Here is a 25,471-nt window from a genome sequence, read left to right on the forward strand (position 1 = left end):
TCAGGGGTCTTTTCCACAACATCCTTGAGTAACCCTGTCCCTGATTTGTTTGGTTCTAACTCCATAGATGATGGGATTGAGCATGGGAGGCACCAGTAGATAGAGATTAGCCAACATGACATGTACCACTCGGGGCACACGGTGTCCAAAGCGATGGGTGAGGAAAGTAAAGAGGGCTGGGATATAAAAAGCCAAGATGACACAGACATGGGAAGCACATGTACCAAAAGCCTTGAGTCGGGCTTCACCAGCGGGCAACCCCAGCACAGTCCTCAAGATCATCACATAGGATATGCTGATGACTATCATATCAAAGCCAACCACCGAGAAGGCCACGAAGAGTCCATATGCACGATTTACTCTGGTATCAGCACACACCAACTTCAACACAGCCATGTGCTCACAGTATGACTGAGGAATGATCTGGCTGGGGCAGAAGGGCATTCTGGAAACCATAAAGCAGAAGGGGCTCACCCACAACAGCCCTCTCATCATCACGACTGCCCCCAGTTTACCCACTGCAGAGGGGGTCAGGATACTAGAGTGACGAAGTGGGAAGCAGATAGCCACATAACGGTCCAAGGCCATTGCCATGAGCACCCCAGACTCCACAGAAGAAAAGGCATGGATGAAGAACACCTGGATGAGGCAGGCATGGTATTCAATCTCATGAGCATGAAACCAGAGGATAGCCAGCATTTTAGGTTGGGTGGAGGAGGAGAGGACCAGATCAGTGACAGCCAGCATAGCCAGAAAGAGGTACATAGGCTCATGCAGGGTGTGGTCAGTTCGAATTATGTGAAGAATAGTGATGTTGCCAACTACAGCCACCACATACATGGCACAAAATAGAAAGGCAACCCAAAAGTGGGAATTCTCGAGTCCTGGGATGCCAAGCAGGATGAAGGACATGGGATGAGAAGAGCTGTTTCCTGAAGCCGACATCACAGGATGGTTAAGTTCTCCATTGGAAAGGTAATCTACTCTCTGCAGGTGATAATCAAATAGCTCAAGTAAATTATTATTTATAATCTTTTGGAAGGAGCAATTGAATAATAGGGCAATAGCATTTAAGGATAAGCTAGAATAATTTCAACTACTTTAATAAATAAAAATTTATAACATAAAGTGATGCTACTCTTGATTCTTTATCCATATTTATGCCATTCAAAATGGGTCAGAACATACTAGCTGTAAGTGTAACTTTTTTATAAGAACATTTTTTTGAAAGTAGAATCTACTAAGGGAAGACTATATTGACAAATAATGCCACAGTAATTCTCACCCTTTTATTCTTTGACCTAACAACTGATTTGGTTAACCTTTCCCCTAGGCCAGTAGTTGGCAAACTCATTAGTCAACAGAGCCAAATATCAACAGTACAACGATTGAAATTTCTTTTGAGAGACAAATTTTTTAAACAAACTATATAGGTAGGTACATTGTTATTAACTTATTTAGGGTACTCCTAAGGCTTAGGAAGAGCCACACTCAAGGGACCAAAGAGCTGCATGTGGCTCGTGAGCCGCATTTTGCCGACCACTGCCCTAGGCCCTTTTTATCCCTTTGTTTAAGCTGCTTGCACAACTTCCAGGGTGGAAAGCCAGCTGAGAAATGCAATAAATTAGTGCCTTGTACATGACTCCACATCCATGCTTTTTTGGTCATAAACTGTCTTTGCTAGATAATGATTGATTAGAATACTCACCCTGGTGGAATAAAGTAGAGATTGTTGCCCTCTTATGACAAAGGCATATATGAAAGTTAGTCACAAAATTATATACTGAATTATAGACAGATCTGCATTTGAACCCAGAATCTCTGCCACATCACTGGAGTGGCTCTAGAATATGCCCCAAGTTGGTCTTCTGTGTATGGGCTGCTTTTTCTAAGAAAGCATCTTTATTAGTTTCTGCCTATGAGCTTCAAAGGAGAACTCAACTGTTCTACATAATTTTGGGGGGAGTAGTGACTCTTCTCAGCCAGGATTCAGCTACTCACAGTATGCAGTCTCTTTCACAAGCCAGCACTTACTCCAGACTCTCCATCGGCCTTCCCACAGACCAGAGCTCTCCCATAGAGATGCTTCTCAGCTTTCTCATTCCATTGACTCTGATTTTCTGCTCTAAGATGGTCTTTCTTGGGTGAACAACAAAGCAGTAGAGCTGACCTAAGACCCGAGTCTGATGTGGAAAAGAGGGCCCTTGACAGGCAGTTCTCTTTCCTCTCTGTGCTTTCTGCTGCTATCCCATGGAATCAGCAATTCCCTTATCATTTTTTTCTCTTGGACTTATGAACTCCACATGCAGAGTTAAGGCTGTAAGTCATGGAGAGTGGACAGGGAGTTAACAATCTTCGATCATTTTTGTGCAGTGCCTGCGGTTTTCAATAGTGTTTCTGTGGAGAAGACAGGTTATCTGGGTTAAGGGATGGAAATGTACATTCCCTAAAGGAAGATTGTCATACTCCCCCTTTTTGCCCAGCATTCTTTCCCCCCTTCCCTGATTTTAAATATTTCCTCCCTCCCTCCCTCTATGGGCTAGAATGCTTGTGAGCACAGTGCATATTAGATGATGAAATTGTCATCTTTTTCAAGCATTCTAGCTAGGGTGATCACACAATGAGCTTCAGACTCAATTTATCTTTCCCCCAAAATATAATCTAACTTGTGGGAACTTGGCATGGCTTTTGTTTCAGGAAATATGGTTATTAGAATTGTATTCTCACATTGATGGAGCTCCTCTTTCATCTGTGAGTATGGGTTTAACCCAGCTTCGGTCCCCACTGACTCTGTGGGGCCTCAATTACTGCACTCATTATGTAGAAATAGTTATGTCCGTTAGTACAATGGTGTTGCTCAAGCCTAAATGGATGAAAGATACAATGGGCTGAGATCTTGCTAAGAAATAGCTTCAGGGATATTTAGATTCTGTTTTCTCATGTTGGGTATCTAAAACTACAGCATAGAACAGCAATGCTGGAGCAGGGTGAGGTTCAGGTCCAGCCTCCTTTTTGCAGGGATTGCAAAAGGAGGTGGTCTTCCTATATTCTTCTGGAGTTTCCCTGAAAGACAGGTTGAGGAGTGAATCTTCTCAGAAGGAAGCTCAGCAGTCATGGATCTCTCGATTGGGAGCCCCAGTGAATCAGGCTATTCTTCACAGAACACATCTTGCCTTCCAGTATCTTGGAGCCCCTGTGAATCCTACTTCTCTCTGGGAGGGGCAGAGATAACTGGGGCAAGGGAAACAACTGACCTTGAGCTCTGTTTTATCTCTGACCAAGCTTCGCATGACTATGAGCAGCTCTAAATGGCTCCTGGGATTCAGTCATTAGCAGAGACCTCAGATGAGGGCCTATTTAAAGGTCTATTGAAGTCTGGCCTATCCCTTCCCCCAAGCATTAGTTTTCCTCCTCCTGAGCCCCACTGCCTCATGCATTGGCTTCCTCTGAGACTAGAGACTAAAGCTGGAAGCATTAACCCCTAACTTTCCCCTCTCCTCTGTGTGCACAAGTACAAAAGCAGGGGATTTAATGCATGTGGCAGAGGGTGCGTTGTTGCGATTACACGAATGTGAGTTTATCTGTATGAAGGTAATTGTTGTTAGTCAGAGTATGTACACTTATAAGTGAAGGAATATTTTGTTCAATGTGAAAGTGTATTGATATGTCATGTGGCCTTGTGTTTATGGAAGAATAGATCAATACATTATTGAAAAAAATGATAGAGATCAGAAATAACTCCAAACATAATTAACTGATTTTCAGCAGAGATATGAATGCAATTCAGTGATGAAAAAATGTCTTTATGGTACTAGAAGAACTGGATATCTGCATGAAAAAACAAAATGAACCTAAACTTCTATTACTTTAATATAAAAATATCTTGATTTGAAATGTAATATAAGCCTACTTTTAAAAGTTAAAACTGTAAGGATTCAAAAAGAAGAAAAATATCATAATATTGTCATAAGCTTGAGGAAAGCAAACATTTCTTGGGCAGGACATAAAAGATATTAGCCATAAAAGAAAAAAAATAACATTAAAGTTCATTTTAAAGAGTCTACTTCAAACGATTCCATTATAAATATGAAAAGGCAAGCCACAGATAGAGAAAATAGTTACAATGCTGTACCTGAAAAAATAAAGCCTTACAATTAATAGAAAGATGAACAACTCACTAAATTTTTAAGCAAATGATTTAAATAGGTACTACTTCACAAGGGAGGTAAAGGAATGGATTTACATATATATATATATATATATATATATATATATATATATATATATATATATATGTGTGTGTGTGTGTGTGTGTGTGTGTGTGTATATGTATATATATGTGTGTATATATATATATGTATATGAAGAGGTGCTCACCATTATTATTATAGGGAAATGAAAAGAATCAAACCACAATGAGAACCAATGCAAACTCATTAGAACAACTAAAATTAAATACAATGATAACACTAAGTTTTGGCAAAAATGTGGGGCAATAGGAGCACCCATGCACTGAGTAGAGCCACATCAGGAACATTTCTGGCAATTTCTTTAAACTTATTAAAGTCAAACATCTCTTTGTCCAAGGAATTTCACTTGTAGTTGCATACCCCAAATAAATGGTTTATATATATACATAAAAAATGTTAAAGAATGTTTACAATAGCTGTATTCATAGCAGGTAAAATGTGGAAACAACTGAAATATCTGTCAATCAATTAAACAATTTTTGCTACATTTAGTCAATAGAATACTACTAAGCAAATAAGGAAAAGGAAGAAAGAACTGGAGGGGGGGGCAGGCGGGGAATATATCCTTTATAATAAAAGCCTAATATGCAAATCAACTGAATAGCAGAACGACCGGTGGAACGCCCAGTCACTATGATGTTCACTGACCGCCAGGGGGCATATGCTCAATGCAGGAGCTGCCCCTAGCCTGCAGGCCCCAGGCCAGCCTAAGCAGGTGCCAGCAGGGGGGCCCCAATCACCCTGCCGGTTGCCCCACAGATTGGCCCTATTGCCGGCCAGGCCTAGGGACCCTACCCATGCATGAGTTTCGTGCATTGGGCCTCTAGTATAGAAATAATACTGTGGAATTCAAAGCACCAAGGATAAAGAGTAGAGCCTAATGCTTTAAAATAGGGAGATGACCTACAAAGGAAGGCCAAGAAGTTTAGTTTTTGTCTGACAAGCCTCGTAGTGAATAGGTGAGATTTCTTTAATAGTTTCTACATGCCAGACTGTATTCTAAAGGTTTTTAAATTACATAATGACTTATTCTCTACAACAACTTCATGAACTTGGTCTCAACATCCTCACTTTACAGGTAGAGAAAGTAAGGCACAGAGAGATTAAGTTTTCACAGTGTAGATATATAGACCCAGTACTTTATCACTAGTCTTATTCACTATGTTAAACTAAACCTTAAAATGTTCAGAGAAAGCCCTGGCCAGTGGCTCAGTTGGTGGGAGCGTGGTCCTGTCCACCAAAGATTGTGGGTTCAATCCCCAGTCAGGTGTGTACAAGAGGCAACCAATCCATCATTATCTCTCACATCGATGTTTCTCTCTCTTTCCCTTCCTCTCTCTAAAATCAATAAACAAGTGTGGCTCAGTGGTTGAGCATCAATTTATGAGTCATGAGGTCACGATTTGGTTTCAGGTCAGGGCACATGCTTGGTTGTGGGCTCTCCAATGGGGGGTGTGCAGGAGGCAGTGAACCAATGATTCTCTATCCCTTGATGTTTCTATCTCTCTCTTCCTCTCCCTTCCTTTCTGAAATCAATAAAAACATTTAAAAAAATCAATAAATACCTTTCTCTTTTTCTCTCTTCCTCTCTCTAAGATCAATAAACATATCCTCAGGTGGAATTAAAAAACATGTTCAGAGAAAATTATTTAAAAATCTAACAATTCTATATAAATCCAATCTATCAATAAAGTATAGGGTCTAAGAAAACATATTTTTTGAGACAAGCAGGAACACAGAAAATTTATCATTTTCTGCATCCATTTTTTTGTCCCTGAATAAAACTGGATTATGTGCTTCAGCAAAATGGAACAGATATCCAGTAAAGTTCAACTATTGCTAACCAAGTATGAATGGAAACTACTCAAGAGTGCCATGTAAAGTAATTCAGAACTCAGAACTCAGAAATTCAGAACTCAGGCTCCATCCCAGACATAATGAATTAGAATTTTCATTTTAATAAGGTCTTGAGGTTATTTGTAGAGTCACCAAATTTTGCAAACGTTTAACTACCATCCTGAGTAAATATCATGAGTGGGATGATGAAGAAAGCCTCTCTTTATCCTGCTAACAGGCAACATGAAAGATAATTTGAAATTCAGAGAAAACAGAAAGTGGTCTTAGAAATCCATTATTAATTATAAATGAAATGAAAAAGTGATATAATTGAATCATGTACAAGGAAAGAACCTATTTTATTGTGATGAATAGATGCTTCCTTAAATAGAGATATGAGCTTAGTGATTTAGGATGATATATGTACATTCCTTTTTTAGTTGCAGGAGAAAATGTCAAAGTCAGTCAAGCCAAGGAAGTGGAGTAAATTGTGATTCTGTGTTATTCAAGTTTGGCATTTATTATATACTAGAGACCTGATGCATGAAATTAGTGCAAGAGTAGGCCCTCCTTCCCCCAGCTGCTGCACTGGCTTCCCTCTGGCACCCTGGATCTGAGCTTCCCTCTGGCCGCCTACAGACACCCTCACAGCCTTAGCTTTGCCTGGAAGGTTGTCCGGAAGGTGTCTGGTCTAATTAGCATTTACGCTTTTATTATTATAGATTTTATTATTGTTTCACTCAGATTTTAAATTTGCCTAATTTCTATAGCCCTATTTTCTAGAAAATAAACTTTTTGAGTTCTTTCGTTGGCAGCAGCTCCATCTTTTTACAGGGTCCTCACAGTCTGAGTAAATAGCAGTAAGTCATGAGTGGGATGATGAAGAAAGCCTGTCTTTATCCTGCTAGCAGGCAAAATGGAAGATAATTTGGATTTCAGAGAAAACAGAAAGTGGTCTTAGAAAACCATGATCCATTATAAATGAAAAGTTGAAATAATTGAATCATGTACAAGGAAAAAAATCAATTTTATTTTGATGAATAGATGCTTCCTTTAATAGAGATATATGCTTAGTGATTTAGGGTGATATATGTATTGTGTAATGTTTGTTTAAGCCTATTTCAATAAAAATTTATTTGCTTTACAGTTCAAACAACTGAAATACAAATATACAATATTTAAATTTAGCTCTAAGGCTGTATATGAATTTATATATCTTTTCCAGGAAAATATTATGCTCTTGGTGACTAAATTTGGGAATGGAAAAAGAAGAGGAGGAAAGCGTAAGGACATTTCTTGCCTGCACCCTACATAGTAGTAAATAAAAACCTAAAGTTAATGGATAAAAAAAGAGAATGTTTATATTCGTTAAAAATATCCTATATAATAAAAGCCTAATATGCAAATTGACTGAACGGCTGAATGACTGGCTGAACAACCCGTCGCTATGACATGCACTGACCACCAGGGGGCAGACGCTCAATGCAGAAGCTGTCCCCAGCCCGCAGGTCCCAGGCCAGCCAAGGAGGGTGCTAGCAGCCCCCCCCCCCCCCCATCACCCTGTCAGTTGCCCTACAGATTGGCCCTGATTGCCAGCCAGGCCTAGGGACCCTACCCATGCACAAATTTTATGCACCGGGCCTCTAGTAAAGATAATAAAACAATTAAAAGTGAGATGGTAAACATACTATGTAGACCTGCTTTAAACTGGTGTGGTAAACCTCCAGGGAAATTCTAGTTCTCACACTAGGATCATGCTGCTCATCTGGTTATAATATCTCCAAACCCCAAGGGTCTCTAGGTAGCAGGACTGGGTGAATTCTGGGCTCCCTACAGAAAACCAGGTCCAGGAGCCACCCACATATGTACTTGGCTGGCAGATCGTGGAAAGGAGCTCTTCCTTTGTCGGGAGCCAGGTATGATGCTAGGGCCAGAAACAGCAGACCAAGAAGAGGGAATGGTGAGAGCTAACCTGGAGGGCAAGGCATGGGGAGAGGGAGACAGGTACTTAGTAGCAGAGGACTGTACCTCAGAGGTAGAAGAGGAGAGATATTAGGAAGAGGGATTCACAGTGACAGGCTGAAGCAGAAGGTTATGAGAATTAGTGAAAGATCACTAAGAAGCTTGCCAACAAACATTTCTTTCCAGGAGAAAATGTCAAAGTCAGTCAAGTCAAAGAAGTAAATTTTTATGACCTGTGTTACCCAAATTTGACATTTCTTATATATTTTATTGTTGTCTCAGCTTTTAAATTTGGCTGATTTCTATATCCCTATTTTCTAGAATTATAAACTTTTTCAGTTCTTTCACTTGGCATCTGCTCCACCTTCGGCAGGATCCTCACAGTCTGAACTCTCTGATAGCTTTCTTATTAGAACCCATTTATATTTAGAAAGAAGGACTTCAAATGCATCCTTGCATTTGACCATTACAGAAACAGCTGAAATAGGCAGATCAAAGATATTTTTTAAAGTTCAAGGTTTACAGGTGAGGAGTCTTAGATGGGAATGGGCTAACAAGGCCCTACCCTGTCCGTGTTGGGAGTGAGGACTGTGACTTTCATCTGCTGGACCAGAATAATACATCCTGGTGGCCACCATGTCCTTCATGGTGAGAGCTAAACCTCTGGACACAGAAATCTATTTGATATTTTTGTTTCCTGTTCCCAACTCCCTTCCTTCTACCAAACCACATACTGTCCTCAAACAAAAACAGACACAATGTATTTAAAGCAAATGTAACAGCATTGTTTGATCTTGGTCTTCTAATGCATGCACATAGCATGCTGCACTTCTGATTTTGTTACAGATATCTTTTGCAATCAGTAAGTATTTAAGTTTGATGTGGTATTCTGTATCAATCGTTTACTTAATGGCTTTAATTTCATCGTATTTCTAAAGGGATTCCCTAAAAGAGTCATAAAAAAATTTTCTCTTATTCTAATATAGTTATAGGGGTTTTGTTTTGCCTTGAAATTTTTAATCTAAATGCAGGAATATGGAAAATAGGATCTTTATAGTTTTATAAATTGTTAGCCAGTTGATTAACCATCATTTTTATCACATATTAGTTCTTTTTTCTAGTGTCATCATCATCATATTCTTTATCCTTATTTATACCTTTTTTTGAAACTATTCTGAGATTATTGGTGGCTTTTCCTGTCATTGTAATTTTTTCTCTGCTGAATTTAATTTCTTGGACTGGTTTGGTGATTGAGATTTTCCTACAAAATTATCAATTTTGTATCTCTTGCAAATAAAGTATTATACTTATACATCTACTTCATTATATTTACCTTTAAAAAATTTATCATACAGTTAACCATGCTTTTTCTACCTTTCTTGACCATTCTGGAAAAAAAGTGCACATATTTTCTTTTTAAGTAATTAACTTTGGTTTTTATTGTTAACTCATTTATTTGTGCTTTTTATTTTTGTCATTTGCCTCTTTTAACATTTGTTTAAATATTTCCTAGCATCTTCTATTGAAAGCTTACAAAAATAATATTTTGCATCCTTATTTTCCAATAAATGTCTATCCTTCATGCTAACCATTGCACTCCAATATGTTGCCTCTCAAGTTATGATATGTGGTTTTGTCATTTTTATTTAGTTTAAAAGATTGTTTTTCTCGTTTATATTTTCTGGCATAGAGAAGATTTTTAATAAATGGATGTTGTTGTTACTTTGAAGCCCTTGTTATTTTATATTTATAATAAATTAATACTATTTGTAGGTTAATTTAATAGCCCAGGTCATACGGTATAATACCTGAAGGAGATTGTTTTGTGTTTAAATAAGAATAGGTAGAATAAGAAAGAGAGATATTAGAAAAGACTTGGTAACTAATTGGAGTGGTGACCAGTAGAAACATATGAGTACAAAACTCCCAGAGCCTTGACTTAGATAATTGGTTAATTTTTGTGAAAATTATAAACTTTGCATAGAATATATAGGAGTAAGAACAATTATAGGGGAAAGTGACCAATTTGATTTTGAATAGAGTGAATTTGATTTATCCATGAGAAATCCCTATGACAATGTCCAGAAGAAAGTTCTATCTTCAGAAACCTGGAAACCAGAGATAGCTTTCAGATAATTTTTTTATTTTGTTATTAAATAAGTAAAAGATGAAACTGTGAAAATGGAAAATATAATTATTTTAATGTCTTTGAGAATGGACAAATGGCAGATCCTTAAAGGATTTCATATTTAAGATTCTTGGGGGCAAAATTAAACCAGAAAAAGAAATTTATGGATGTAGCTATACTTATTGTTTTTAGGAAGGTTCTTTGGACTACTCTATTATCACACATAGAAACATGTGTGTCTTGGGGATCTCTTAGGCATTTTTCTGGACATACGCGGGGAAAAATCTAATAATATCTACATTATAAATGTGACTTGATTTTTTGGTGCTTTAATATAAGATTAATAATTTATTTTAAAAAAATACTGGAAACCAGATTTTTCATCATATTGTTTAGGTAATCTACTGGAGACTTTTATAGTCAGGGATGATTTAATTGTGATGTTTGATTTCCCCAAAAAGAATTACAGACTTAAGAAAATTTTAAGTAGCATAATATGGGAATTCTCTTTTCCCAACAAGTGAGTCTCAGAGTACCACTATGATGTTCTAAGAGATAAGCTATATATTCATTATGTCATGTTCAATTATTCAAATATCCCTGTCTTCTCAGTCCCTCATTATGTTGGTCAACAATACCAGTGCTCAGCCTCTGACCTTCCTCCTGACGGGTATCCCAGGCTTGGGAGCAGTCCAGGCCTGGATCTCCATCCCTTTTTGTCTCCTGTATGTCATCGCCCTGTCTGGGAATAGCATGATCCTCTTTGTGGTCCTCCGTGAGCAGAGCCTCCATGAGACCATGTATTATTTTCTCTCTATGCTGTCAGCCACAGACCTGAGCTTGTCCCTCTGCACACTTTCCACTACCCTTGGTGTCTTCTGGTTTGAAGCTCGAGAGATCAACTTAAATGCTTGCATTGCTCAGATGTTCTTTCTCCATACATTTACTTTCATGGAGTCTGGGGTTTTGCTGGCCATGGCCTTTGATCGTTTCGTAGCCATCTGTGACCCACTGAGATACACCATCATCCTCACCAATGCCAGGATTGCCCAGATCGGGGTGAGCATGTTGATAAGGAACGTTGCTGTCATGTTGCCCGTTGTGCTTTTTGTCAGGAGGTTGTCCTTTTGCAGTTCTGTGGTCCTTTCACATTCTTACTGCTACCATGTTGATCTCATTCAGCTCTCATGCACAGACAACAGAATCAACAGCATCCTTGGGCTGTTTGCGCTCTTCTCCACGACAGGATTTGACTGCCCTTGCATCTTGCTTTCCTATGTCCTGATCATCCGGTCCATCCTCAACATTACTTCCTCAGAGGGGCGGGGAAAAGCCTTCAACACCTGCATATCCCACATCAGTGCTGTTGCCATCTTCTACATTCCTCTCATCAGCTTGTCACTTGTTCATCGCTATGGGCATTCAGCACCTCCATTTGTCCACACCGTCATGGCTAATATCTTTCTGCTCGTCCCCCCAGTGCTCAACCCTATCATCTACAGTGTGAAGACTAAGCAGATTAGAAAGGCTATTGTTAAAGTCTTAATTCAGAAGCAGCTGCAGATCTAATCACTAGTCGTCTCCGAGTAAAAATAAAGCAATTTCTGAATGAGTGCTTTGATAGAATGGGGTAATTGTTCCCAAAATGCCTAGATATGCTTCCAATAGTTCAAATTATGCAACTTATTGATTATATGATATTTGCTTAGTTTTCTTCCAGTAAGTTCATATTAATAAAACCTAAATTATGGTTTTATTTTAAATATTTAGTGAGACACTGTATATAAACAAATATTTATATTTGCAAATTGTATGGTACCTCAATAAAATATTAATTCAGATTCTGCATATAATTCTAAAAGTCTACATTTAATGTTGGAAATTTTATTAATATGCCATTGTGCTTTTCTGATGATATACAAAAAGCACTTCAATTAATTGGATTCCCCTGCCTTAAAACTCTTGATTCTTTGCATGCTTCCAAAATATTTAAACTATAGAGTAAACCCTAAAATGAATATCAGTAAACCTATGTCTTTATAGTCAAGTAATGTTTGACAAAGGGGGCAAGAACATAAAATGGAGTAAAGAAAGTCTCTTCAATAAATGCTGTTGGGAAAATTGGACAGATACATGCAAAAAATTTAAACTAGACCACCAACTTACATAATACATAAGAATAAACTCAAAATGAATTAAAGACTTAAATGTAAGTTGTGAAACCATAAAATTCCTAGAGGAAAACATAGGCAGCAAAATTTCAGGCATTTCTCCTAGCAATAATTTTGCAGATTTATCTCTTTGGGCAAAGGAAAAAAAGAGAAAATAAACAAATGGGACTACATCACACGAAAAAGCTTTTTCACAGCAAAAGAAATAATCAACAAAGTGAAAAGGGAACCCACTGAATGGGAGAACATATTTGCCAATGACACATTTGATAATGGGTTAATTTTCAAAATATATAAAGAACTGCCGGGGTCCAACCCCAGCAGGTCCAGGGGTCCCCAAAGGTGTGGACGGAGTCGGCGAAGAAGGAATGACACGGAGACAGCGTTCAGTTGATCAGCAGCCTAGCCAGGATCTCTAGCCCGGATCTCCAGCCAAGTTCTGGTCTGGATCTCCAGAGAGGTTCTGCTGTTTATTGTCTTGTTACATCCGTATTTATCCCAGTTGATTTTAATCCTGTCAATTTCTATTACAAAGATTAGGGCATTTCTTATCTCCATTCCAGGGAGTAAAGATTATGTAGCTTAAGCATGATTGTTTGTAGTGATTAACTACCCGCCTGGCACTTAGTTAAGGAGTTTCATCCCCTCCCTGACTTCAGGGAAAAATTCCTACCTGGGGAAACAACCTTTCTAGGAGAGGCATCCCCTCCCTGACTTCAGGGAAAAATCCCTACCTGGGGAAACAACCTTTCTCGGAGAGGTGACCTTGGTTAAAACACACAGCGCTAAGGGGAGCAAACATATTAAGAACAGTATGCTATATACGCCAGGTCCCTTGAAACATATGCTGTGCAGATGTTTCTTTCCTGCAGCGACTGTGTCAAGCAGCAAGGATGGACCGGCTTCCGGCAAAGAACTTCTACTACTCAACACCCAATTTAAAACAAATGGGCAAAGGATCTGAATGGACACTTCTGCAAAGAGGACATAAAAATGGCCAATAGATATATGAAGAAATCACATCGCTAATCATCAGCGAGATGCAAACTGAAATCACAATGAGATAGCTTTTTCACTCAAAATGGTTATCATCAATAAATCAACAATAAGTGCCGGTGAGGATGTGGAGAAAAGGGAATCCTTATACATTGTTGGTGGGAAGGCAGATTGCTGCAGGCACTAGGAAAAGCAGTATGGAGTTTCCTCAAAATATAAAACATGGAACTGCCTTTTGACCCAGTGATCCACTTCTGGATATTTTGTAGGTAAAATTATTTTGCCCTTTATTATGTGCAAGGTCATATTCCATGTAAATGCAAAAATGAAGCACTCAGAATCAGTTATTGTTGCTGTTAGCTAAACATTAAAAGTTAAGATAAACTTTGTCTAGAATTCCAGTAATCATCCTGCCTTTATAATCTCATACTTTAACCAAAAAACGAGCATGATGGTATGTTTGGTTGCCTATTATCAGTGAAAGATTATATCCTATGTCTATATTTTTTTAGAATATGAAAAATCAAAAAAACGTTTATAGGCTTCTTCTCTCCAATGTTCTACCTGACCTAACTTATTTATGGTAGCTCTCATCTCAAGCACATCCTGTCTTGTATTAACCTGAAGACAGAGACATTATTGTTGGCTTATCAACATTGATTTACTTACTAATATCTGTTCTTACTTTGTTCTAGGTCCAAGATGTTTTTGCTAGATCTTATTTTCCATTCTCTGTCTAAAATCATATGTTCTCCTAAAACATACCATCAGAATTACAGCTTTTATTTATTTCCAACATTTAAAATTGAGGGCTAAAATTGATATTCTCTTCTGAACTTGATGGTCTAAGATACCAGCAGTGCTTGTGACCCTGGTATTTCCTTTCTGTTCTGTGAAATTAAATGCCTTTGGTGGCCAACAAATGTGAAGAGACTAGATATAAAACATTGAGGAAAGGTGGAGTCAGTCTATGATAGATCTGAGAGCTTGTGACCTAAATCCATTCACATTAGTAATAAAACTAGACATTCTGATGACCAAACAGAACATATCTGTGGGCAGAATTCCACATAAAGTCTGTGATGGTCTTAGATTGTATCTACTATGGCATCCACTTAGTCTTGTGGCCTTACCAATGTCAGAGACTAGTTCTCCCCAAGCCTGCACCTGAGGTGGAAACAGGATCACAAGAGTTAAATCTGTGAGTGAGAGTCAGAGCCTGCTCTCTGCATTTCCATGGATGAGCCTCTCATTGACAGGCAGTGATGAAGCAAGGGCAGTCATTGTTCCCAAGGGAACTAGGCATCTGTTAATTCTCAGGAAGATGTGCCTATGCTAGAGATGAGTATGAGACTATAAATAAGGATATGGATTCTGAAAAGGGGCTGAAGCAGATAAGCTGCAGAATGTGAATAATCTGAAAGCTCTCCACCTTGCTCTGGGATAAGACAACCAGGAACTGGGTTGGTGTCCTAGACACTCAAACTGAAGTTCCTTAAGAGGATTTTATGTTTCTCAATGAAAATCCTGCAATTTATAGAGGTTAACCCTATGCCTTTCAGAGTGCTAGAGATAAAAATGCTTCATGGGGTGTACAGCCTACAGGACCAAGGTACATTTGAGACAGGGTTAACAGTTGCAAAAGATTAGGGTTTAGCCCTGGCCAGTTTTTCTCAGTGGTTAGAGTGTCAGCCCATGGACTGAAGGGTCATAGGTTTGATCCCAATCAAAGGCACATACCTTGGTTGGGCACATGCAGGAGGCAACCAATTGATGTGTCTCTTTCACATCCATGTTTCTCTTTCTGTCTCTCCTCCTCCCTTTCACTCTCTCTAAAAAAAAAATCAATAGAAAAATATCCTCAGGTAAGGATTAACAACAACAAAAGATTAGGGTCCATATGTGGAGTGGGGTACATCTTTGTCTTTGCATGATGAACATAGTTGGAAAAAACAATGTTGTCAACAGTAAGTCATATCTTTAGTTAGCTGAGTTAGGTGGAATCTTGTCAATAAAGGCTTCAGACATGGAATCTTAGAAATGACCCATTTTGAGGGGACTCATTGAACAAGAATGGACATTGTGCTATCACTTTTCTCCCTGTCTTAGTCCCACTTTCCTGATAAGGTCACACTGTGAACTGCACGAATAATTAGTGTGTACATTAATGTTTGAAATTTACTTTCCCAGGGCAACATGGAAGGGGAACCTAGAGAGTGTGTATTTTGCTAAAGCCAATTTTGGGGGAAATTGTAGGAGGAAATTATAGGTGGGCATTGTATTTGGCAGTATTTTTAGTAAAGATAGGGGCTGTGTCCTCGGGGTACAGTGGATGGAGACCCACAGGACCTCCAACATCATGCATACGTCTCTCTCACTGATGACATTGGGACTTCCACAAGGAAAGGGCTGAGCTTTATTCAACTTTGCACTGCTGGTGGGAATGCAGACTGGTGCAGCCACTATGGAAGACAGTATGGAGTTTCCTTAAAAAACTGCAAATGGAACTCCCATTTGACCCTGTGATCCCACTTCTAGGAATATATCCCAAGAAACCAGAAACACCAATCAGAAAGGATATATGCACCCCTATGTTCATAGCAGCACAATTCACCATAGCTAAGATCTGGAAACAGCCTAAGTGCCCATCAGTAGATGAATGGATTAGAAAACTGTGGTACATCTACACGATGGAATACTATGCTGCTCTAAAAAGGAAGGAACTCTTACCATTTGCAACGTCATGGATGGAACTGGAGAGCATTATGCTAAGTGAAATAAGCCAGTCAATAAAGGAAAAATACCACATGATCTCACTCATTCGTGGACAATAGAGACCATTATAAACTTTTGAACAATAATAGATACAGAGGCAGAGCTGCCTCAAACAGATTGTCGAGCTGCAGCGGGAAGGCCGGGGAGGGTTGGGGGGCAGGAGGTAGGGGGGTAAGAGATCAACTAAAGGACTTGTATGCATGCATATAAGCATAACCAATGGACATAAGACACTGGGTGATAGGGGAGGCTAGGGGACTGTCTAGGGCGGGGGGATAAAATGGATACATATGTAATACCCTTTGTAATACTTTAAGCAATAAAAAAAAAAAAAATGCAAAAAAAAAAAAAAATAAAAAAAAAAAAAATAAAAAAGTCTCTTTGCAATAAAGTACCTTCCATTGTGTTTAGTAGATGTATATCAATTTGAGCTGAAAGAATAGACTTTTGCCGGGAGCCGGTCCATGCTTGCTGTTTCAAGGGACCTGGCATATATGGCATACGGTTCTTAATATGTTTGCTCACCTTCTTGGTGCTGTGTTTTAACCAAAGTCACCTCTCCAAGAAAGGTTGAATTCCCAGGTAGGGATTTTCCCCTGAAGTTAGGGAGAGAATAAAACCCCTCAACTAAGTGCCAGGCGGGTAATTAATCCCTTTAACTACGAACAATCATGCTTAAACTACATAATCTTTTCTCCCTGGAATGGAGATAAGAAACGCCCTAACCTTTGTAATAGAGATTGATAGGATTGAATCAACTGGTATAAATACAGTTGTAACAAGACAGAAACACACAGAACTTCAGAGACAGAACTTAGAACAGAATCAAGAAGACAGAATCTACACGGAGCCTAGAGACAGAAGAACTTTGCTGGAGAGAGCATGCCAGAGGATCCTGGAGAGGGACTGGCCTCGGAGCCTAGAGACAGAGCCTAGCGGGAGAACATGGCAAGGGATCCTGGACTGAACCTGACTACAGAGATTGGCAGGAGAACCTGACTGGAACCTGGACACTGAACCTGACTGGAGTACCTGGACAGAACCTCTCTGGAGAGCCTAAGCAGAACCTCTCTGGAGATCCAGACCAGAACTTGGCTGGAGATCCTGGCTAGAGATCCTGGCTAGGCTGCTGATCAACTGAACGCTGTCTCCGTGTCATTCCTTCTTCGCCGACTCCGTCCACACCTTTGGGGACCCCTGGACCCGCTGGGGCTGGACCCCGGCATATGGCGCCCGAACAGGGACCCCTAGGTAAGCACCCCGCCCTCGGGACGGATAGGACTCCACCATAGGAAAAGGGTGGATAGTCTTCGCCGACTCCGTCCACACCTTTGGGAACCCTGGAAAAGGATTCCCATAGGTAAGCCCCCCCCCCCCATTGAGAACCCCCACACTCGGGACAGATAGGACTCCACCAGGGTGCTACAGACCCCCCTATAGAGGATAAGTAGGGTAAGAAGGTGGATAGTGCAGAACTTAGATTGAGAAGATGTGCCATACTGAGTCCAAAGAAAGAAGACTGTATTGATCCTTAGATTGAGAAGATGTGCCATACTGAGTCCAAAGAAAGAAGACTCTGTATTGATCTTTAGATTAAGAAGATGTGCCATACTGAGTCTAAAGAAAAAAGACTCTGTATTGATCTTTTAACATATATGCTTGCTAGCAGAGGAATTAAGGTTACTCCCAGTCAGATGGAACATTTTATACAAGAAATACGTCCATGCTTTTCTGAGGAAGGAAAGGTGCTGGAAAGGTAAATGTAGAGGCATGGGAGAAGGTAGGCCCAAGGAGCCTTATCCTTAACCCCACTGCAGCCTTTCCACCCCGGGAAAGTGCAGGATTGGCAAGCTCTCCCTGGGGTGATAGATCAGGACTCAGGTAATAGCAGAAAGCGCCAATCCTACTCTTAAAATGGATACAAGAGAGCATTTCAGGTTTTTCTTTTTAATGCCTGCTTTTAAAAAATAAAAAAGGGGGAATTTTCCGGGAGCTGGTCCATGCTTGCTGTTTCAAGGGACCTGGCATATATGGCATACGGTTCTTAATATGTTTGCTCACCTTCTTGGTGCTGTGTTTTAACCAAAGTCACCTCTCCAAGAAAGGTTGAATTCCCAGGTAGGGATTTTCCCCTGAAGTTAGGGAGGGAATAAAACCCCTCAACTAAGTGCCAGGCGGGTAATTAATCCCTTTAACTACGAACAATCATGCTTAAACTACATAATCTTTTCTCCCTGAAATGGAGATAAGAAACACCCTAACCTTTGTAATAGAGATTGATAGGATTGAATCAACTGGTATAAATACAGTTGTAACAAGACAGAAACACACAGAACTTAGAACAGAATCAAGAAGACAGAACCTACACGGAGCCTAGAGACAGAGCCTAGCGGGAGAACATGGCAAGGGATCCTGGACTGAACCTGACTACAGAGATTGGCAGGAGAGCCTGACTGGAACCTGGACACTGAACCTGACTGGAGAGCCTGGACAGAACCTGGCAGGAGAACCTAGCGAGGGAACATGGCTACAGAACCTCGCTGGAAATCCGAAGCAGAACCTCTCTGGAGATCCAGACTAGAACCTGGCTACTGAACCTGGCTATGATGATCACCCGAAGGCTGCCTCCGTGTCATTCCTTCTTCGCCGACTCCGTCCACGCCTTTGGGGACCCCTGGACCTGCTGGGGTTGGACCCCGGCAGTCTTTTAAAAGGGGGCATCACATCTGGTAAAATGGCTGGCATAACAGTTACTAAATATTAGAGAACACACAGTAATTCTGGAAGTTTCTGTGAAAAGAGAAAATTAGATCATAGTACCATAGAACATTCAGAATGAAAGCTCCTCAGGTTTTGCTGGGTGGTGGGGGGAGGGTAGGGAGCGGGGGGGATGCAAGTGTGAGTCAGAGAAGTCATCATCTAGGCTCTACTCCCCACTCTCCATACCTGTTACCAAGAAGTTAACATTGACAGGGGCCTTAAGGGGCCTTTGTGAGACAGGTTTCTTCCCTCTAAAGTGGGGTAGCCCACAATACTAGTAATAACTGTCAAGTCACAACACAGAAGCTGCACCTCAGTGGCCAAGTGCACATCCAAACAACTTTGCTACTTGCAGCCCCCTGGTCTCATCTGCCACTCTGGCATTTAAATGAAACCAGACTAAAGTGTTCCATGGGCCTCCTAATGAGAAAGGGCCAGTAAAGACATTTTAGGAGCCAATAGGGCTATGCCATCCTTATTTTGGAGGTCAGAGTCCAGGATTACTGCTAAGCAGTAAGATATAAGGTAGCCCCAGACTAGAGGATTTAGAAGCCAACCCGTAGAAGAAAGAATAAAAAGACCCCAGCAGGCATTATATGCCCTTTAAACTATCTGCTATGATAAATTAGTGTTTCTTGCCAGGGAGGAGGCAAGATGAGTAGACAAACGAGGGACTTAGCCAGGAAAGAAGGCCTCTGGTCTCAGCTCTACCATTTCCTGCCAAATAACACAGGAAGTAGTGGACTGAGAATTCAAACCCTGGCCTGAGGGTCTCCCAACTCTTTATTCACATTGTTCTACTCTCAGTAAATACATGGGAAGCTGGAGGTGGGTGTGTAAGGAAGAAGGAAAGGGTAGACTTTGGAAAATCAAGGCTTCTTGGAGACCTTATAGCTGATTAAAAACATTGCATCAAGATCAGGCTGTTTCCCTGTTCAACAATTTTAAAAGATTTGTTTTAGATTCAGGAAAATCTGAAAATAAATATTGCATCTCTAATTTTATAGACTTGGGGTATTCTTAAATTCTCAGCCTTAGTATTCTCATTGTGAAAGACAGACTAATTTATTTAATTCATTTAATAAGAGAATATATAATATGCCTTGCTGAGAAACTTGATATAATATGAGTAGATAACTATTTCTGCATTCCTGGAATGTATACTAACTTATTATTATGTATTCTTTTTTGGCGACTAAGTTAATTCAATTTGCTACTTTTTATTTAATATGTTTTTTTTTTATAAACATAAGAGAACAGTGATATTTCAATGTCAGAAAATTTTTCAAAACATTAAAGCAGACAATTATAATTAGTGGACGCTGAAAAGCATTGGGTAGGATTCATTAAGTACACTTATTAAAAAATTAAAATGAAATATAAATGAACTATTTAAATGTTATAAAATTTACACAAAGATATAGAAGTCAACCATCATTCTAACAGGTAAAATATTAATGCCACTTTTATTAAAATGAGAAATAAGATTTGAATGTTCACTTTCACTCTTAATCTTTCATAATTGGTTGAGACCCAGTGAATTCATTAAATTATATTGAAATAATGTGCATAATATTACAGAAAAGTCACCAATCACCTATTTTTACTTATATATGCTATATATAAATAAAATCCCCAAAAGTAAAAAAACAAAACTACTCTAATGCATATGATAATTGGTAAAGTAACTATCAATTCAAGATAAAAATGTATTTATTTAGCAAGATGTATGTGGAAACAGAAATGGGGAAATATTTTATTTATAATAGCAACAAAATTATACACTTAAAAACTACATGGAAATAAATTTAATTAAAACTAATAATTTTATTAAAAATGTAAAAAGCTGTTACGAGGTGAAACAACAATCATATATTATTGGATGTAAAAACTTATTAACAAATGTTGATTCTCTTAGATTTAATCTATAAAAACAATGTGGTTTCTCTTAGTATTCCAAAGCTCTTACTTGTTTTGTGAGAGAAGGCTCACTATACCACATATTAACAAAATCATACTATGTGGCTACTGTAATAGCTCAGTGATAAGTGATCATATATATGACACATTAAAAGATCTGTAAAGCAATGTACACAAACAGACAGACACACATATTGTAAGAAATGGCATTCACACATAGTATTTTATTTCAGTGAGAAAAAGAGAATGTATTTAATAGATAGTTTTGCCACTAGTACACATTGACTTTGATTAATATAAGTTTAGACTTCTGACACAGAAAAATCTAAAATTAAAACTATTTCAACAACTTCAGAAGAAAAGCATAAAAGAGTGTATGTAAAACAAAGGACTCAAAGATACATTTTTAGAAGCAAACTATAAAACAACAAAATTATAAAAAAAGAAATAAAAGTGGGTTTGATTATATAAAACTACCTATATTTTTTTTGCAATTTAATTGCCTAAACAAGGCCAAAGACAAACATTATATTGGTAAAGGCATAAAACTAGGATCTCTTGCAAATTTATATTTCACATATAAACAACAAAATAGAAACATGGATAAAGCTACTGATAAAGGGGACAAAATAATAGACATGTGAAAGACACTCATTTTTACTATTGGGAAAATTCAACATAAAGGTAAATGTGATAATTTTCACTAATAAAATTGATGAAAATTTAAGAATAGTGGTAACAGTGAATTTTGCTGGGTATGTAGGGAAAAGGCACACTTCCAGGTAGGGAAGAAATATAAATTAATCTAGCCTTTGGGGAAATGGATCTACTAATACTCATTGAGATAAAAAAAAATGTACAACCCTTTGAAACCAGCAGTGATGACCTGAATATCAGTCTTACAGAAATAAAAGCATAAGTGCACATGGACAGCTGCATAAGAATGTTTATTACAGCATTGTTTAGAGTGCCATAATACTGAAGACAACTCCAGTACCCACTATGAGGAAATAGTTGAGTTAAATGCAGTCCATCCATGCCATGGGATATTATGTAGCCCTTGAATGAATCCATACTTGTTTACTTTGAGGGATTTCTACCATAAGAAAAGCAAGATAAAGAAAGACATGTAGAATGTTATTCAACTTTCGTGCTACAAAGCAAGCCCCTTATATATGTACTAGAGGCCTGGTGCATGGATTCATACACTGGTGGGGTCGCTTGGCCTGGCCTGTGGAAATTGGGCTGAAAGTGGCTCTCAGATATCCCCTGAGGGGTCCCAAATTGCAAGAGAGCGGTTCCTGGTGATGCAATCCAGAATCGGTCTCCCTCCTCTCTGGTTCTGGGTGCGTCACCCGAGAACTGCTGCTGCCAAGTGACCACAGCTCAGCAGCTCCTTTTTTGAGCATCTGCCCCTTAGTGGTAAGTGTGAGTCATTGCTACTGGCTTATTGGCCAGTTGCTTAGGCTTTTATATATAGAGATATTAATAATTGTAATAACAAAGAAAAAATCATTAGGAATTAACCATATTTATAGAAAAAAAACTGTAGTTATAGTGTTAGTTCCTTTTTGTTGCAAACAACCACAAATCTTAGTTGCTTACAACTACAGAATTTATTGTAATGCTTGCTGATCATCAGGTTGACAGACGTCCTTTTGATGTAGGCTGTTTTGACTTGACGGCTCTGCTTCAGATCTCTAGTCAGCTAGGAATGGCTCCAGGGTATAGGTTTGCCCCATGTATCTTGTTTTGGGGACCAAGTAGAAGGGCACTACTACCTGAGCTTAACATTACTCATAGCAAAGGAAGAAACCCCATTGTGAAAATCCCACTTGGGCCTCTGCTCTTATCATATCCACTAACATCCTACTGACAAAAACAAGTCATAGAGACAGTGTTGACCAGAGAAAGTCATGTGTCCAAGCTCAAAATAAAAGTGAAAGTAAGTATAATCTGCACACTCTGATCCCCAACGTGGGTGTGGATATATAATACTACCACTAAGACCAACGACTTCATCTACCATGTGTAAGATTCCATTTATATAAACTTTACATTTATTAGTGTTCACTAAAATGCAATTATGGTTACATTTGGATGGCAATTTAAAGTAATTTTTACTTTTTCAAATTTCTTCTGAATCATTTGAAATTTTAATCAGAAATACCAACATTTTGAACTCAGTGAAGGCTCTTCTTTTTCCTGGCCTGATCAGAGTTATGTAGCATATCCCTTGACATGAATAGCCTAATTGAGATACTTACTTGTGTCCTCTTTCATCCAATTCCCATGGATACGTCAGAATCTCTACTTTTAATGAAGGCCCAACACTATCCAGTTGAGTAGAATGTTTCTGTCTTCTTTTTTTCTTTTCCATGTAACTGCTTAACTCCTTCAATTTCCTCAGTTATTAGGATATAGATGTAGTGTAGAAATTAACAAAAACAAATGAACAACCAACATATTTGGACAGTTGTGACAAGACCTAGATTCTGGCCCTTTTAATGCCATTCATTTGTAGTATAAGGTAGTTAGACCACTGCCATTCTCTGGGGTTCATAAGGTTTCATTAATATACAAAGGCACACATTTGGAACAGGCATATCTATCCATGTGCATGTGCTTGTATGTACCTGAATGGCCATTTCATGCATAATGAACTGAGTTCTCAGTCATGGAAACCTCTGTATCTTGTAGTCCTGAGTCCCTATATGTGGAGGGACATTTTTCTCACTGAGCACAACCTACTTTTCTGGGCTGCAACCTCTTGAGGATTTTCTCTCTAATCTCCTTCATCTTGACACTATAGAGAATAGGGTTGATCAATGGAGGAAGCAGGAAGTGAACATAGGAGAGAAGAGTATGGGCAGGCTGAGGGATTGGCATTCTAAGACGGTCAATGAGTGCCAGGAGGATCATGGGCACATAGAAGAGAAGCACAGCAGAGAGGTGGGCGGCACAGGTTTGACCAGCCTTCCAGCGATCCTCACTTGATCCCAAGCCCTGCAATACCTTGCCAATTAGGCCATAGGAGCAGAAAATAAGCAATGGGTCTAATCCCATGGCTGACAGGACCACAAAGAAGCTGTAGACTGCACCCGAAGCTCCTGGACAGGCCAATCGGGCTATATCTGGGTGCAAGCAATACGAATGAGTCAGAACCTGTGGGTGGCAGTAGGGCATGAGGGCCAGGAGAAATGGCAAAGGCAGATGGAGACCCACGCATCGGAAAACAATGGTGAGGCCAATCTTCTTAACAACATCATTGGTGAGAAGTGTTGGGTAGTGGAGAGGGCGGCAGATGGCCAGTGCCCGATCAAAGGCCATGGCGAGTAGGACAGAGGACTCCATGACAGAAAAGACGTGGACAAAGAACATCTGCAGGAGGCAGGCTGAGGCAGGGACAGCATGAGCATCAGCAAGGGCAAGACCCAACAGGGTGGGCATCAGGGCTGTGGCCAAGCCAACATCAGATACACTAAGCAGGAAGAGGAAGAAGTACATTGGACGGTGTAACGTGGGCTCCATGGCAATGATCCAGAGGGTAGTACTGTTGCCCAGAACAGAGAGAAGGTAGATGGTGATGAGGGGTGCTGTCCACCAGGAGGGTACAGCTGAGAGGGCTGGCATGCCCACCAGCAGGAAGGTGGGGGTCATTGAAGTGCTGCTGTTGGGGGCTGCCTGGGTGGGGAATGTTGACATCGTTCAGGATCCCACTTTGAACTCGGGAACCTGAAAACTGATTAGAAAGATTTACTTAATCTTATGACATGTTTGCATGATCTTTCTAAAGGAGCCTTTCTCTGCTTCCTGCCTTGATAGCAAACACCTGGCAGAGGGTATACACTCCTATGAACACTATTTCTACTCATCCCAATCCCAGACCATCTGACTTCTGTGCTGCCTAAACACACTCACATTTCAGTTCACTTGAACAGGTCTCACAAGTTCACCAATTAACCCTTTATTACTAAATCAAGTCATTTTCCTAAACTGATTTATTTTTCAATGAGCTTTAATTTTTGTGAATCCGCTTTCTCCTTTTCTCTTAAATTCTACCTCTCAGAATTTAACTTCTTAATTCACCCTGATGTGTCCCATCCGATTTTTACATTACATTGATATTTTTGAGAGATCTTTATTTGGCTCTTCTTTTTACTTAGTGGTCTATCTACTCTCATGACTTCAAATCAATTCCATAAAAGGATGTATCATGAATATATATCCCAGATTATTCTATATTCATTTCACCCTAGAAATCTCTATATGGATATTCTATGTATTTTAAATTAAAATAGTCCAAAACAGATCTTAACAAATGCATTTTAAAACCTCTTCCAGCTTCCTCAGTTAGGAAGCAGTAGTGGGAAAATTACAAAAATGATGGAAGGGAAAAAAAGAAGAAATAGGTCTTGGTTTCCTGAGTCAGGAGATGGCATTACTACTCACCAATTTCCCAAAATAAACGTCTCATGATAAAAACTCTTTACAAAAAAAAGAGGAATTTCCTCAACCTGATAAAGGCTATCTATGAATAAAGTTAACATCGTACTTGAATGCAAGATTTAGAATGATAAAAAGTTATCTGCTTTTTGTCACTTTAAAAAATGTTTTTATTTGTTTTTAGATAGAGTGGAAGGGAGAGGGATAGAGACGTAGAAACATTGATG

General features: G+C 39.2%; 3 protein-coding genes across 3 annotated transcripts; 1 reads left to right on the plus strand and 2 right to left on the minus strand.

The window, feature by feature from the left end:
- On the minus strand, positions 1 to 954 carry LOC132242104 (olfactory receptor 52R1). The gene has a single exon (XM_059711018.1). The coding sequence runs from the start codon at positions 943 to 945 to the stop codon at positions 1 to 3; it is 945 nt and encodes a 314-aa protein (XP_059567001.1). The 5' UTR covers positions 946 to 954.
- Positions 955 to 10,767: 9,813 nt separating this feature from the next.
- On the plus strand, positions 10,768 to 11,745 carry LOC132242105 (olfactory receptor 51F2). Its single transcript, XM_059711019.1, has one exon. The coding sequence runs from the start codon at positions 10,798 to 10,800 to the stop codon at positions 11,743 to 11,745; it is 948 nt and encodes a 315-aa protein (XP_059567002.1). The 5' UTR covers positions 10,768 to 10,797.
- Positions 11,746 to 23,531: 11,786 nt separating this feature from the next.
- Positions 23,532 to 24,503, minus strand: LOC132242106 (olfactory receptor 51S1). Its single transcript, XM_059711021.1, has one exon. It carries the CDS (start codon positions 24,501 to 24,503, stop codon positions 23,532 to 23,534), a length of 972 nt encoding a protein of 323 aa, XP_059567004.1.
- Between the last annotated feature and the right edge of the window lie 968 nt (positions 24,504 to 25,471).

The sequence above is a fragment of the Myotis daubentonii genome, chromosome 9 (assembly GCF_963259705.1).
Source record: "Myotis daubentonii chromosome 9, mMyoDau2.1, whole genome shotgun sequence".
NCBI classification, from domain to species: domain Eukaryota; kingdom Metazoa; phylum Chordata; class Mammalia; order Chiroptera; family Vespertilionidae; genus Myotis; species Myotis daubentonii.

What these genes read in the sequence shown, in the direction of transcription:
- LOC132242104 (XM_059711018.1), bottom strand. Translation starts at nt 945, where the DNA reads ATGTCGGCTTCAGGAAACAGCTCTTCTCATCCCATGTCCTTCATCCTG.
- LOC132242105 (XM_059711019.1), top strand. Translation starts at nt 10,798, where the DNA reads ATGTTGGTCAACAATACCAGTGCTCAGCCTCTGACCTTCCTCCTGACG.
- LOC132242106 (XM_059711021.1), bottom strand. Translation starts at nt 24,503, where the DNA reads ATGTCAACATTCCCCACCCAGGCAGCCCCCAACAGCAGCACTTCAATG.